General features: G+C 35.9%; 1 protein-coding gene across 2 annotated transcripts; it reads left to right on the forward strand.

Moving 5' to 3' along the window:
* Positions 1–10929: 10929 nt before the first annotated feature.
* Positions 10930–15572, forward strand: LOC124941071. Of its 2 annotated transcripts, none has more exons than XM_047481330.1 (3): positions 10930–11235; positions 13493–13603; positions 14967–15572. In XM_047481330.1, exons 2-3 carry the CDS (start codon positions 13570–13572, stop codon positions 15419–15421), a joined length of 489 nt encoding a protein of 162 aa, XP_047337286.1. In that variant the 5' UTR covers positions 10930–11235; positions 13493–13569; the 3' UTR covers positions 15422–15572. The 2 variants fall into 2 exon arrangements, with proteins under 2 accessions (XP_047337286.1, XP_047337285.1); XM_047481329.1 differs by having other exon boundaries at positions 10931–11266; positions 13496–13603.
* The last annotated feature ends 442 nt before the right edge of the window (positions 15573–16014 follow it).

Below are 16014 nucleotides of genomic sequence, written 5' to 3' on the forward strand. Positions count from 1 at the left end.
GGTAACTGTTGGCGGTAAACTGTTGGCGGTTAATTTGAAGTTTAGCCGAATGTTAATGTTTAAGATTCATTGCTTTAACTGGAAGCTTTGTTAACCGGAAGCTTTTAGTGTTTGACCGAAGTTTTGGTAAACCGGAAAGATGATGTTAAGCTTGAAGATTTGGCAAACTGGAAAAATTAAGTTGAGTAGTAAGCCGGAAGAAAAAAATGAAAATATTATAAATAAGCCGGGAGAAATGATGATATAGATGGTCACCTGGTCGTACAACAAAATGACCGAGATGACCGAAAACAAAAACAAAAATAATAAATTTTAAGACTGTTAGAAGTCTCCTTCTTCTATTTTCTCGATCCATTCCTCCACGGTATTGTCGGTCCGGTTCTCGATTCTTCCGATTCAACTTTCCAGCATGTGGCTGGTCAGTGTGTTGGTCGGACCTACAGGGATTCTTGGTCCAAGATTGGGGATGACGGAACGAATGTATCGGGTTATTTGAGGGAAAACCCGATTCTTCTTCTCGGGGCTTTAATGAGCTCCTTCAAGTTGTTGAAAATAAAAGAGGCCCAGTTTATGGGAGAGAGTTTGATTATAGAGATCATGAGGTCAAACACTTCCCGAGAGTAGTTTTGATTCGCCATTCGGCCCAGAATGGACCGCTGGATCAAGTCCTGAAGGACTTGGAAGTGGGGAGCTAGGTCATCTTTCAGACTGTGGTCTTCAACCGGATGAGTGGTGCCGGATAAGATGAATAAATAATGTTCTTTGAAAGTGGGGGTTGGAAAATTCGAAAATCCTTCGGATGGTAGGTTGAAGAAATTTGTGAATGACTCTTCAGTGAGCCAATATAATACACCTTCAATGAAAGTAACGATGCTGACATTCTCCCTTACGTGTCCATTGTTGAAGAACTCGTGCACCTCCTCTTCGAGGATGGTGTTCGATCCTTCAAGGAAGGTTCGTAAGCCGGATATGAGCAGAGGTTGAATAAGAACACCTTCAAATCTGGAGTTGATAACCGATTCAAAGTCAATGATGATTGAGTTCTGAAGTTCAGCATTCATCTTGAAGAACAAATTGAGAGACGGAAATATGAAGATGAAGGTTCAAAATATAGAGAGAGAAAGATACTTCTGAAATGTGATTTGTTTGTAGAAGAATGATGTCTTTATATAGTGCAGGCGGTTGAGGAGCATTTAATGAGAATATTTTGAAAAATCTGACCGTTTATGCATAGTCAATGAATGCATTAAATGTTTGATGTCTTTTCAAGGGAATAACTTGCTTGGAAAAGATGTGATGTATACTAACTAGTCTATCCGGACTAGGCGCGCCTTTTGGAGAGTGAATAAATTTGTTCCCAGGAATGATTTTAGATTGTTCGATGTAGAATATTTCAGAATATTAATGTTTTTATTTTCTCAAGATTTGACTAAAAGAGGAAAGAAATGATTTTCATTAATAGATGTACCGAACCAGTAGTACAACAAAATTACCGGTTCAGTAGAATAAGAAAATGAGATGTCATGGTTAAAGAAAGGACATGAAAAGATTAAACGTTGGATGATCCAACGGTTGAGGTCTTCTTAGTCGTTGCCTTGTCCCATCGGTCGATCATCTCTTGAACTCTCTCCTTGGTTAGCACATGCTTCGGGTGGAGAGTGACAAATGGTCCAGAGTGGATGTCGAGACTAGCACAAAAACCGCTCTACTGGGGAGCGTAGCCGGTTTTGTTGGTGGTGATCATCTTCTTCAGATTGATGAAAATGATCTAGGACCAGTTGACCGGGGTGCCAACCGTGATAGCAATCATCATTTCAAATATTTGCTGGGTATAGTAGTAGCTCTTTTCCCTACCCAAAACTGTTTTTCCCAGAATCACGCTGAGAATCTAGTACTTGTGAGAAAGTTGACTCTTAGGACCCCAGGTTTTAATCGGGATATTAGAGCTTGAAAACAAGTGACACATTTCTTCAATGGTCACCAGAGAGTATGTGAGATCGGTTACCCCTTCAGTGGGTAAACTGCAGTATTCGGCAAAATCCGTCTCGTTGAATAAAAAGGTTTAGCTATAGACTTGCGCCAGGATGATATCCCGGTGCACTTCTTTAGCGGTTTCAAAGAATTCATCGACTACCAAGTAGTCGATGATGAAACGATTCTCCAAGAATTTTCTTTGCCCGGTTTTTTCAAGGGTAAGAAACAATCCCTTAATGTCGTATTCTTCATATTGGTATATCGAATCGAAGTCGGCTAAAAGGATCTTTTTAGAGAGAGGAGAAGAGTTCATGTTTTTGTGATAAACTTTGCTCAAGTATTTTGTTGATAATGTTCTTGTGAGATGTTTTAAGATATGAAGGGTTATTTATATAGCCAAGGGTTCGGCTAGGTTAAGGATGTGAGCGTGCTTAGTGATGTCATCAAGTAATTAATATGAGGTTAACTTGTTTAGATGTACAATGTTTAGTTCCAATGCAATAGTAATGATGGCTAAAGATTTTCATGATTAAAATAAATATATGGACAAAATGTTAGTCTTCCTCTCTTGATGATGGACACATGTCGTCATCTCGATTGAGGTAGACTATTTTATGATTTATAGGTTCCATTTTCAAGGTATGCATGGAAACACGGTCAGCCGTCCCAAGTTAGCCGGAAAACTTCAATTTACCGAAATCATGATGATTTTATTGGTTGGTTTTCCATGACTGGTTTTATCGAGATAGCTTATTCTGGTGTGAAGAAATGTCGAAATAGATCGACATTTGTTCAACTTTGGATTGAACTATCTGTTTTACCAAGTCATTTGAACCGCTCAATATAAATACATGTGATTTGATATTATGAGATTGTCATGCATAACCGGAGACATATTTCCGGTTAGCATCCTTGAATGTTTAATTTCCTATTTATGTACGGATTGAGAAGCGAGAGCTTCTTCCTGAGTTCATACCCCGATTTTTCATGATGATGTATGTTTGAGAGAATGCATTAATGTTTATGGCATAAGTTGTTTACTATCGGTAAGTCCTAAAATATTTCTGAAATAAGAGAACTTAGCTTCTTGTAGCGGTTTAGTGAAAATATTGGCTACTTGTTGTTCAGTTGAGACATACTCCAGCCGGATGTGTTTTTGCTGCACATGCTCCCGGATGAAATGATGTCTTATGTCAATGTGTTTAGTTCTTGAATGCAACACCGGATTGTATGTGATTGCTATTGCGCTTGTGTTGTCGCAGAAGATTGAAGATTCTTCGGCATTTACACCGAAATCCCTAAGCTGCTGTTGGATCCAGAGGAGTTGTGCACAGCAGTTTTCAGCTTCTAGGTACTCCGCCTCTACGGTTGAAGTAGCAACTGAAGTTTGCTTTTTGCTGTACCATAAGACCAGCCGGTCTCCCAGAAACTAACAAGTCTCACTTGTACTCTTTCAATCGATTTTGCAGCCTGCATAGTCTGCATTAGAATAACTTATTAGATTAAAGTTGGAGTCTTTTGAATACCATAATCCCACGTCTTGGGTTCTTTTCAGATATTTTAGAATTCTTTTAGCCGCGGTATAATGTGATTACTTTGGATTGGCTTGAAATCTCCCGCATACTCCGACCGCGAACAGGATGTCCAGTCGACTGGCTGTTAGGTAAAGTAGTGAACCAATGATTCCTCGATATGCTGTTATGTTTACTACTTGACCGTCCTCATCTTTATCTAACTTCATGGATGAACTCATCGGTGTAGCCGCCTCGGCACATGTGTCCATTCCAAATTTCTTCAACAGTTCGGCTGTGTACTTTGGCTGACTTATGAAAGTTCTCGTTTCAATCTGCTTGACCTAAAGAACTAAGAATAAACTCAATTCTCCCATCATACTCATTTGAAATTTGTCAGTCATCATTTTTGAAAATTTATCACATAATTTTGGATCGGTTGATCCGAAAATGATATCATCAACATAGATTTGAACAAGTAATATGTGTTCCTTTTTCTCAAATTTGAAAAGAGTTTTATCAACCGAGCCTATTGTAAACTTGTGATCAAATAAAAATGCGGTTAATGTATCATACCAGGCTCTTGGAGCCTGTTTCAAACTGTAAAGGGCTTTGTTTAGTCGGTAAACATAATTCATGTGTTCTGGATTCTTAAAGCCTGGAGGTTGATCAACATACACCTCTTCATTTATTTTTACCATTTAGAAAAACACTTTTAACATTCATTTGGTAAACATTGAAATTTTTGAAAGCCGCAAATGCCAAAAATATTCTAATGGCCTCAAGTCTAGCCACATGAGCAAATGATTCTTCAAAATCAATGCCTTCTTCCTATTTGTAACATTGAGCCACTTACCGGGCTTTGTTCCTCGTAACTAAACCGTCTTCATTGAGTTTATTTCTGAATACCCATCTTGTTTCTATGATCGATTTATGTTTCGGTCTAAGGACTAAGTACCAGACTTTATTTCTCTCAAACTCGTTTAATTTCTCTTGCATTGCTAAAATCCAATCGGGATCTAGCAAAACTTCATCCACTTTTTTCGGCTCAATTTGTGATATGGAAGCTGAGTTTTTATAGTGTTCCAAATTTTGTCGCCTAGTTCGGACGGGTGATGAGATGTTACCTATTACTAGTTCAAGTGGATGATTTTTATTCCTTCTGAGGTTTATCCGGGATGTGTCTTCCAAGCATCCACTTGGCTGATCAAGGTTAGACTGGTCGGTAGGCTGAACAGAGTCAGACCGACCAATTTCTTCAATTGAAACTGAAGCGTCAACTTTCTGCGGTAAGGCAGCTTGATCAGGCTGAGGTTCAGTATCAACCGCTTGATCATTGACAAACCGTCTGTAAACCAGAACCTCATCTTCATCATCAGAATAGATATTGAAATTTTCTATTTTGTTATGAAGGTCGAAGAGTAATGCAGTGTTTCGTTCAACCAATTCATCAAAATAACATGAGATGTTTCTTCAACCGTTAAAGTTCTAGTGTTATAAACTCTATATGTAATACTTACGGCTGAATAACTCAACATTATTCCTTCATCAGATTTAGCATCAAATGCGGTCAAATAAATTTTGTCGTTGATGTGAATATAACATTTACAGCCAAAGATCCTAAGATATCGGATATTAGGAACTTTGTCATGCTATATTTTAAAAGGAGTTTTAGTAAAACGTTTAGTAATTAAAGACCGGTTTTGAGTATAACAAGCAGTATTGATAGCTTCGGCCTAAAATTTTTTAGCAACACCCGAATCAGCTATCATGGACCTTGCGGTTTCCTTGAGAGTTCGGATTTTTCTCTCAGTCAGGCCGTTTTGTTGAGGTGTTCTAGCACTAGACAACTCGTGCCTAATACCAGAATCATTAAGAAAAGTAGTTAAAGTACTATTTGTAAATTCAGTTCCTCTATCACTTTTGATTCGGTTAATTCGAATAGATTTCTCATTTTATATTCTCAAAAGTAGTTTTATTAGATTCGGCGTAGCTTGACTTTTAAATTCCAAAAATGTTACCCAAGTAAATCTAGAATAATCATCAACAACTACCATGGTATATTGCATGCCTCCTAGACTAGTTACTCTAACCGAACCAAACAAATCCATATGCAATAATTCTAAACATCGTTCGGATTGAAAGTTTCCATTGCTTTTGAAAGATGATTTTATTTGTTTTCCCATTTGACATGCAACACATACTTTATCTTTGGAAAATTTGATGTTTGGAAAACCATGAACCAATTCTTTAGAACATATAAAGTTTAAGGTTTTGAAGTTTAGATGGTTTAGCCGTTTGTGATAGAGCCAGTTCGGATCATTCCTAGCTATCATGCAAACAGGATTTTCAATCTTAGTTTTCCAATCAACTTTGTAAATGTTTCCAATCCGGTTTCCGGTTAATAATGTATCACCTTGATGATTTTTAACAATGCATGCATGTTTATGAAATTCAACCGTGTACCATATATCACACATTTGACTTATACTTAATAAGTTAAAATGCAAGTTTTCAACTAAAAGCACGTTATTTATAGATAGGTTACCATGGACAATCTTACCCTTGCCCACAGTTCTACATTTTGAGTTGTCTCCAAACGTGATCATTGCTCCGGTTTCATAGATGATATCGTCTAGAAGTCCGATGTTGCCGGTCATGTGTCTTGAACACCCGTTGTCCAAGTACCATTCCGAGTTCTCCAACCGCGTGCTCCTCCTAACCTACAAAAAATAAATATTTACAACTTTCTGGTACCCACATTCAGTTGGGTCCGTCGTTGATTAGTCCCTTTGGGATCCAAACTTTAATAAGTCGGATCACTTTCCCAGTGATTGTCTTAATTGATTTTCCGGTACCCGACTTGACAATTTCTTGTCTGCCGAATAGTACCTTATGTTGTTGTGATGGTGATGCTATATTAGTTCTTGTTGAACGTGTATTGGTTTGTCTATTCACTGACCGGTTGGCTTTCCTTCTCTCAGGATGAAGTCATTTCTCCGAGTCGGTTGGACTTACATATTTTATCTCTTTTTCCGATTTTAGGTTATGTTCTGCCTCAATGTTGGCTGAAGAGCTCTTGACAAATCTTATGAAAGGAAGATTGTCTTTTGTGAGTTTCATCCCATTTAGAGAGGTCTTGTTGTCGGGTTTGTCGTTTTTGTAACCGAGACCGTATTTGCATTTAGGATGTCTTTTATAGTTACACATTTGATTTACGGCTTCATGGGATCTTTCCCAAGCAACCGTAACATATTTGGTTCTTTCATCGTCTTCGGTTACCGGTTAGACTATCTCCTTGAGCTTCTCATTCTATAAGGATAGTCCGACCGGTTCATATACTGTGGTTTCGCATGGCTCACCAGCGGTACCACTTGACTCTCCGATTTCATAGTTTGACCGGGTCGGTATATAAGTAGACAAGTTTTTAAACTCAGCGACCATGTCGTTGAGTGCAGTAACTAGATCTTCTTTAGTAAATTCATCAGATGCGAAATCAAATACCTCTTATTCATGTGCCATGAAGCATGTAATTCTTTCTTCTTCGTTTTCGGTATCGGAGTTAGCCCAATCGCTTCCACTGTCGGATGCGATGAGTGCCTTCTGGATTTCATTTCCTGCACCGATTTGCTGGTTGTTGTTCATTTGATAGTTGTTTCCTTGGTTGTCATTTCTTTGGTAATCGTTCATGTGGTAGTTGTTTCTTTGGTAGTTGTTTCCCTGATAATTGTTTTCCGGTTTTCGGTCGTCTCTCCTCGGTTTCCTGCATTCCGACCTGTAATGACCAAAACCGTCACAGTTAAAACATCTTAAATTTGATTTATCGGCATAGTTGTAGTTGAAGTTGTTGTTCGATGGTTGATTCTTCTTCATGAATCTTCCGAATTTCTGGGCTAACATGGCCATCACGTCTTCACTAATCTGGTCAGCGCTTTTGACGGAAGCCGGAGTGGTTGATACATGGACCGCCGATTCCACCGATATCACCAAGGCTCTGGTTGCGGTTGATGTTGAAGCTTCATCTTCGATCCGGGATTTTATCTCGAATTCGTAAGTCTTCAGGTCCTCAAACACATCGTGCAACTTCATTTGTCCGAGGTTGCTTGATTCCCTCATCACCATGGTTTTGATGTCACATGCACTAGGTAAGGATCTCAACGCTTTTATGATGATCTCCCGGTTGTCATATCTCTTTCCAACTGTGTGTAGCTCGTTGACTACACTAGTGAACCGGTCACTGAACTCTTTCATGTTTTCTCCCGGTTTCATCTTGATGTTCTCATATTTTTGAGTTGCCACCAAGATTTTGTTCTCCTTAGTTCTGTCATATCCTTCATGGATCTGAATGATCGTTTCCCAAGTTTCTTTGCATTTTGACAATCTAAGATTTTGTTGAACGTGTTGTCATCTATCGCTTTGAAGATATATGTCTCATACAATGGTTGTCCAGGTTGTTTCTTCTTCGATCTTCATCCATTCATTCTTCCGTCTCCTTGTTAATCTTTATCGGACCCTCCTTTAGAACTTTGCTCATCTCATCATCGAGCGTGATCAGATAAAAATACATTTGTTTCTTCCAGCCGCTAAATCCTTCACTGTTTAGCATCAGTGGTTTGTCGTTGTGGGTCATGCTTCCCATCCCCATCTTCTTCGGTTGCTTGAGTATTAAGATTCCTGCTCGGATACCACTTGTTAGGATCGGGATCGTCCTTGGAGGACCGGGGTTCCGGTTTCAAGGGAGAACGCTTAACAACACAACACACACACACTGGTGATAGTCCGGTTAGAGACTAAAACTGTTTCTTAACACTACACAAGCTGTCACAAACCTCTTGAACCAAGTTCAAGTGCGGAAATGGTTTGTTTCAACTTGAAGCAACACACACAGTTCGGTTTGGAAGGTATTTAGAAGGAGATATCGGTTTTAGGAGAACGCCGGTTTGTTTTAGGAAATTATTAGTTATTTTGGTTCGGTTTAGGTGTTTCGGTTAGGTTTGATTGAGTGAGCCGGAATATGAAAATAAAGAACACGAGACAGGATTTTATGGATGTTCGGAGTTTAATCTCCTACGTCACCCCTTCTTCTCAAACAGTAAGAAGGATATTCACTACGGAATATTACACAACCACAACACACAATGCAAACGAGTCTTATTTACGGCTCGTCGGTTACACCACTCACAATGATGTAATACAACACTTTTACCTAATAGTAAAATGCACACAACGCACAAACACTTTCAGGAATTTCAATCATTATGCGTAAGATCTTATGTTTTGTGTTTCTTCTCTCTTGTATATGATTTCTCGTAAAGATCTCACGCGTATATATCTTCGGCACAATGAGCTTCTATTTATAGAGAAAATATGACAACGGTAATAATTTTCTCTCTCTACTTGATTGGTCATTTGAAGCCATGTCGATCCGGTTCAGAGGTTGCGTGCACGCTTTGTCATTTCGGACACTTGGCAGTCATGCACTCAGGCCGACTTGCATTTTGACACATGGCATGCATGCACCAAGTTAGACGACTGAATCAGAGGTTGCTTGTAAAGTTGGATAACCAGTTTTATCATTGTTTTCGTTGCATGCTTCTAATTCGGATCTTATCTTCTTTTGTATTTTCGAGAAATCTATATATCATCATATTACATCATTTTCTCAGATTCGCCACTTTTTATATTTTCTGTTGAACTTTTATGATCTTCAATAAGAGTGTGTCAGCCGGATGAATCAGCTTTGGCCAGCCGATCCGGTTGAGGAGTTCAGTCGGTTTTATAGACTATGATCGGATCATTGAATCATGTATTTCAGCCGGTATGATGCGGCTTGATCTGTACCTGCACAATAATATTGAGATTGATTAAGTTCTTTGGCCGGTTAAAATTAATCTACTTAATTTTTCTAACAATATCTATAGTATCTTAGTTATATTGTAAAAAACATTTGATCTTTGCTAGTGATCCTTGCCTAGATCATGCATGTATCGGCTCACAACAAAAACTGATTTGTGAAATATCAGGTCTTGTACATATAATTGCATACATCAAGCTTTCAACTTAATTTGCATATGAGACTTTTTTCATGTATTTTCGTTCTAAATTTGTCTCTAGAGATAATCGAATGCTAAGTTTCAAATAAGGAGAAATTGGTGTACTTACACATTTTATATATTTATTAATGTTAAATTGTTGTAATACCTTTTTCAAATATTATTTTTGTGTTAGGCAAACTTCTCTTTTTTTCTATCATTGATTATCTCTATGTCGTTAATTTTTTTTTCTTCTCCCAAATCTTTATATCGAACTCTTTACTCAATTGGGTTCTCAATTTGTCAAATTAATCTTGGTTCTTTGATGCTATCAAAATATCATCAACATACAAAAATAGATAGATATAAGACTCATTTTACAGTTTGCGCAAATACACACAGAGATTGTATTTGTTTCTTGTGTACTTGTGGTCTATCATAAACTTATCAAATTGATTGTACCATTGTTTCAACAATTATTTCAATCCTTATTTTGAAGACTCAGCCGTCATGCCAAGGACAAATATTCAGCTCTGATACCACTTATTGTGGAAAATTGATAAATAAAAGAAGAAACAAAAAGAAAGAACACTAAAAAAATTTATAACGGAGTTCGTCAAATGTTACTTACGTCTTCGAACATTAATGCTAGCAATTAATAAAAAAAAAATATTGAATGTATAAATTTAAAGGAAAGTTTCTTTTATAAACTAAAAAAACATTCTCCACTCTCATCAGAATTTTAATTGTGTTAAAAGGTTAACAAAAAAAAAAGTTTACTAAGATTTGAAGAAAAGTTTTATAAGAATTCATAGAGATTTAGTTGAAACACTAAAATTTTCAGTGAAACTTAAAAAATATGTGAATTTAAATAGAATAATGCAACTCTTACTTAAACAATATATGAATAAATTTTCTCGTACAAAAATATTAAAAAACAGAAAATGGGATCAAACCTAGCAAACCTAATTTATTTGTATAATTTTAAATTAGATATTTAAAATTCATTAGAGTCTATGTTCACGGATTTAGGTCTCAAGTTCAAGTAAGATCATATATAATTGTGAGAGTTTTGTTAACTTTTTTAATTGAAAAATAATCTTAAGAACCAACAAATTTGAATTTATATTAAAACCTTTTTTTGGATATCTTTTGCTTGAATATACTGGATTGTGCAGAATTTTTCAAAATTTATTACTTCAAATTGCTATTCCATTGTCGTATCTTTTGGGGGTAATTTTTACCTTTTTATTTGCGTTGTTTATAAAATGACTAATTAATGAAAACAAAACTAGTGCTGTAAACAAACAAGGTATAATCATTTTGTTTCTCTGTTTGGTCTATTCTTATTTCTACGGTAAATTAATGAAACAAAAAACAAGTGAAAATAAAAACCTAATCTTTATTGTTTAGCCAAAAGCCCAAAGAGGCGGCTTTATGGACCGTTTGTTCCCTTTACTGTGAGAGAAAATAAGAGGATCTATCGAAACCGTGCCACACAGTGTCTGCTGGCGAGTCCAACGACAACGGCGACGAACGGAGGAGAGGAGGACGCGCCTCTGCTGCCCAAGGAAGAGCTAAAAAGGGTAGTCGCAATTTTGAGAGAGATTTTGGAGGCACCAGTGAACGGATCTTCTGATCTCTACCCTCGATTTCGGAGCTCTTGACGGTCGTTATAGCTGTATCAGAGAGACGGCCGAGGTGCAACACCCCATCTTGAAGACTGGTGCCTCTTTTATTCTGATTTATGTAAGGTTCTAATTCGTTAGATGACGCTAGATGAAACTTTTGCAAAAATTCCTTCATATTGTTCTTACCGAGAGATTACTTGCTGAAAAGTCTGAAACAATAGTGACCCCATGAAGATGTTTAGAATAGTAGGAAATGAACAAAACGAAGATTAAGTGTGTTTTAGAATAGGAAGAATAGATCAGATTTGAATGGGATATTACATTTTGGCTCAAATTGGCTTGGTTTATAGTTAGCATAATTAAGGACTAATTTTTATGATAAACGGATCTAATCTTAGAAGTTGAATTGAACTTAGGATTCGGAATTTTAAAGTTATGAATTGTGGAATGAGAAACAAAATGAGTGAGTAGTTCTAAAGGAACTACCATCGTCTTGATCCGCGAGTCCTAATTCTTGGCATTTGGGGTACTTATGCAGCATTTTGCATGGACTCCATAAAATAAAAATATAAAATCCCATAAAAGTTATAAAGAAAAATTCCAAAAAACAAGAAAAAAGAGTTGAGAGTGAGTTCTTGATACATACTTTGAGATTTAATTCTTGATTTTGTATGTTATTAGGACTCTAATCTCCAAAATCAAACGAGGGTTTGATGAAACCACATTTGTTATTTTTTAGCTTCTTCCACAATGAATTGGATTTGACTTGAGCCTAGGAGAACTTCAAATGACAACAATGCTTCTAATACATTTGAATGAGATGATTTTGATGATATGCTTTCATGCTATTTTGTGATGAATGAATATGTTGTCATAAACTTGATTGCACATCTTGACTTGATAGTCATGATGAATTTGATGATATGCTCGAATGCCATGATTTTCCAAACTTGATTGCACATCTTGATATTCATGAATGTTTGCTAGGCTTTGATGAGATGTCATGGACATGCTTTGATTTAATGTACATGATTATGTGATGTAATGAATCTATGAGATGTTGATCACGATGTGATTAACTTGATGCATGCATGTCTTGAGTGTTCTCTTGAGTTAATTGTTTGAAATGAATGTGTTCAAATGATTAAGATGTGATTATGTTAATGGCATGAACATGTTTAGATGCTATGATTACAAGCATGCTTTTGAATTGCTTACATGATGAATGAGCTTATTAAATGTCTTGGTTTGATGAGTCATGATTGACATGATGCTTCCCATGATTATAATTGTTCTCTTATGCTTTGAGTTTTGATTAGATGACTAAACATAGGGTTGAAAACTATCGAATAATGTAGAACCTTGTCATCATGGAAGGAAGCTTGAGGATCATCATCATAGCATGAGATGTTTAAAGATTGAAGAAGACATCCACTTATTGATCACTCATTTGGACTAGAAATGTTGGGCTTTGTTCTTGAAGGCCAACCAGGCATTATTCATTGTCAAATCCAAGTTTATTCCCAATCTGAAACCAATTGGGCTCATTTCAAAACCATTCCATTCCTTTCTTTTCATTTATCTCCAAAACCACCCCAAAAACCAATAGAAATAGAAAATGAAAACGAAATGGCAAATAACTCAATTCGAACTAACCAAAAGACTTAAGAGTAGAGACCGTCTTTTGGCACATGGCGTATAGCTGTGAGGCCCTCCCTCATGGGTAACTAAACACCTAATCCATTCAATCTCTGGTTCGCACAATTTTTTATTCTTTCCCGGTTACTTATAGAGAAAACCGTGGTGACGATTCTTAATAAACTAAGCTGTAAATTCTGACGCATTTACGTATCTCCTTGTATGCTATTTCCTTTTCTCTACGAAAGGGGAGGTTGTAAAAGTCATTACAAACGTCAATAATTCTTTGCTGATAGACTTAATAAAACCCATGTACTTGATTCTAGTATGAACCATTTGAATCACTTCTCAAATAGTTGGTAGCTCGCTGAGTTAAAGAGAAGTCCCAAAAAGGTCAAGAGTTGTGGTAGTAGTCATAAGCTAGTTTAGTTTCACTGGGTGGTTTTCATCTTCTTGACTGTAATTGTGTCTTATTGATTTTTCCAAACTACGACATCACAGTAAACTTGTCTTAGACATGTTCCTTTTCGAAATATATTGTCATTACTTGTGTTGGTTGCCAGCTTATGTTCTATTTATTCTTATCCGATTTCCCCTTCAATTGTTCTTTCTTTCTCACAGTACTACAATGTTGTAATAAAACATAATTCTGTCACTTTATACTATGTCATGTGTTTTCCACCATAACCTCTTTTTCTCTGTCAAATAGGACCATATGAATTAATCACTCTCCAGGACCACAATTCAAGATCAAGCTCATTTCTTTTCATTTTGCATTTCCAAATGGTTCGCAAACAATTTTGGGACCTCAAAACAGGTGTGTACCATAGAACTCTTTTAAATATTGAACTTTATGTTTATATAGTTCTAATTTGCCCCAAAACATTGTTACACGTATCTCAAGCTTTCTTTCTCATTTGCTCGGGTCCAATACCTTAACATAGGATAGAGGCTGAAAACTGAAAGTGAAGATGTTACTGACCATGGTTGTTAAAATCTCGATTTAATTCTTAAACCATACTACATTACATAACTTTGTCTAACAAGTCAAATTAAGTTAAAATCTTAAATTAGTGAAAATCTTAAACTCAAAATTGATTCGAAATGTTTATAGAATATTTGGATTCTATGATACTACAGGGTGAAATAAAGAGACGAGAGATTACGAATTTCAAAATATTTATCATTTAGTTGAGAATTTACATATATTGAACCTTATAACTATATCTATTTGCATTCATTTTATTGATAATTGCATTTCATTGGTCATTTCATGAATCATCAATGTAAAATAGTGTTACTGTAAAAGTATTTATCGGTGTTCTAAATGGCGGTCGAGGCGGCGGTAGGTGGTCTCCTACACCGCCCCGTCTATACATGAGGCGGTCATTAATTATTTAATTATTTATTATTTTTAATTAATTAATCTCTAATATTAAATATATATATATATATATATATATTTAATAAAAAAAGACTTTTCAACATCTTAACGTATTTCTAGAAGTATTAGGAGTATGTTCAGATCAATTCCAAGCAATCCCAATTATGTTAGATATTTAGATCAAAAACCGAAATTTAGATACATCAGATAAGGAACATGAAAAAAATGTTGATTTTGAGTCCGATGAGAGAATTATGAATGTAGCTGATGGTCCATATATAGATGATTTAGAAGATTAGTTATGCTTATTTTTGTTAAATGTTACTATATTAGATAGATTATGAATATTAATTTGAACTTTTGGTAAATGGTAATTATAGAATATCTTTATTATATTTATATTTAAAATATTTTATACTTATATAGTGAAATATTTCAACCGCTTAGGCACCGTCGCCTAGGCACCCGATGCAGTCACTTACCGCCTCGCCTACCGCAATTTAGTACATTTATGATGTTAAGTTTTTAGATTATATGATGCCCTTAGAAAAGTTGTTTCAAATTATGAAGAAATGTTGAGGGTAGACAGTCAAATTGATATTTTATAAGAAATTATATAATTTCATTCATGAAGATTCACAATGTAAGATTTGAAAAAAATCGGCAAAGCATGGAGATCGTCTTTGATTTGAGTATGGATTATTTACAATCTTACTTGATCAGAATGGGTTTTCTTATTTTTAATTAATCTCTACGATTTCTATTCAAATTATGAATCCAAAAACTCTACTTTCAGGTCTTCCACTTGCTAAAGCCTTCAATACAGAGAAGTTCTTGACGAAGATAGGACTGGGTGAAGATGATCGCTACATATGGAAGCAAATTGGTAAAGCTCTCCTTTGCACATATGCAATATTTGGTACTGCTTGGGTTTTAAATGAAACCTCTCCGTTTGGTTGGTTTAATCTAACGGTTAGACCAAAGGAAGAGAAAGAAATGGCTCACTTATATGAGCGAAGAAAGTTCCCATATCCAGGGGATGCTGAGGCTATGGAGGAATTTATTGCTAAAGGAGGTATGATTGGAACAACAATAGGCCCAAAGGGGTTGACTGAAATGGACAAGGACTCTTATAACTACCAGCAAGATTTGCAAGACAAGAAATTTGAACAAGAAGCTACGAAACTGTGGTTGAGGATGCGAAATGAAGTTATTACGGATCTTCAGGAGAAAGGCTACGACATTGAATAAACAAGGGGGGAGTATTTGAAGTTTTTTACTGTTGGTTTATATAAATAAAATACAGATGCAACATTTGATTTCATATTGATGGTTGATCTAGTTTGTTTTTACATGATGAACAAATAATAAAGATATATATTAGGCTTGGTTACTCAGAGCCTATAGTTTGTTTTTTAAATAATTTTGTTTATTATGTTATTTAGGTTAGATGACTATAATAATAACATTATATTTAATATGATTAATGATGATCTTGGGTGATGCAAAGGTTGATCAGTACTGATGCTAGTTTAGCCAACATGCTTCACCCAGATTCAAATTATTTTTCTTTTAATGAAGAAGATAAGCAATAAAATTGTGACTAGAAAAACTTTGGTTATTTTGATTAAAAGAAAGAAGAATGTGGACATTGCTGTTGGAGGGGCGTGGGGTGGGGAAGAAAAAAGCAGGCAAGAACAGAAAGAAGGTCCCCCAGTGGCAGAGCAATCATTTATGACCTCAAAACATCTATCTTCTCAAAGTTTCTTCACACTCAAAAGCAGCTTCACTTTTGAATTTTTTTGGACTAATTTATGTCATTAGCAGCAGCAGCAGCAATGGTA

This window comes from Impatiens glandulifera, chromosome 6 (assembly GCF_907164915.1).
Source record: "Impatiens glandulifera chromosome 6, dImpGla2.1, whole genome shotgun sequence".
NCBI lineage: Eukaryota > Viridiplantae > Streptophyta > Magnoliopsida > Ericales > Balsaminaceae > Impatiens > Impatiens glandulifera.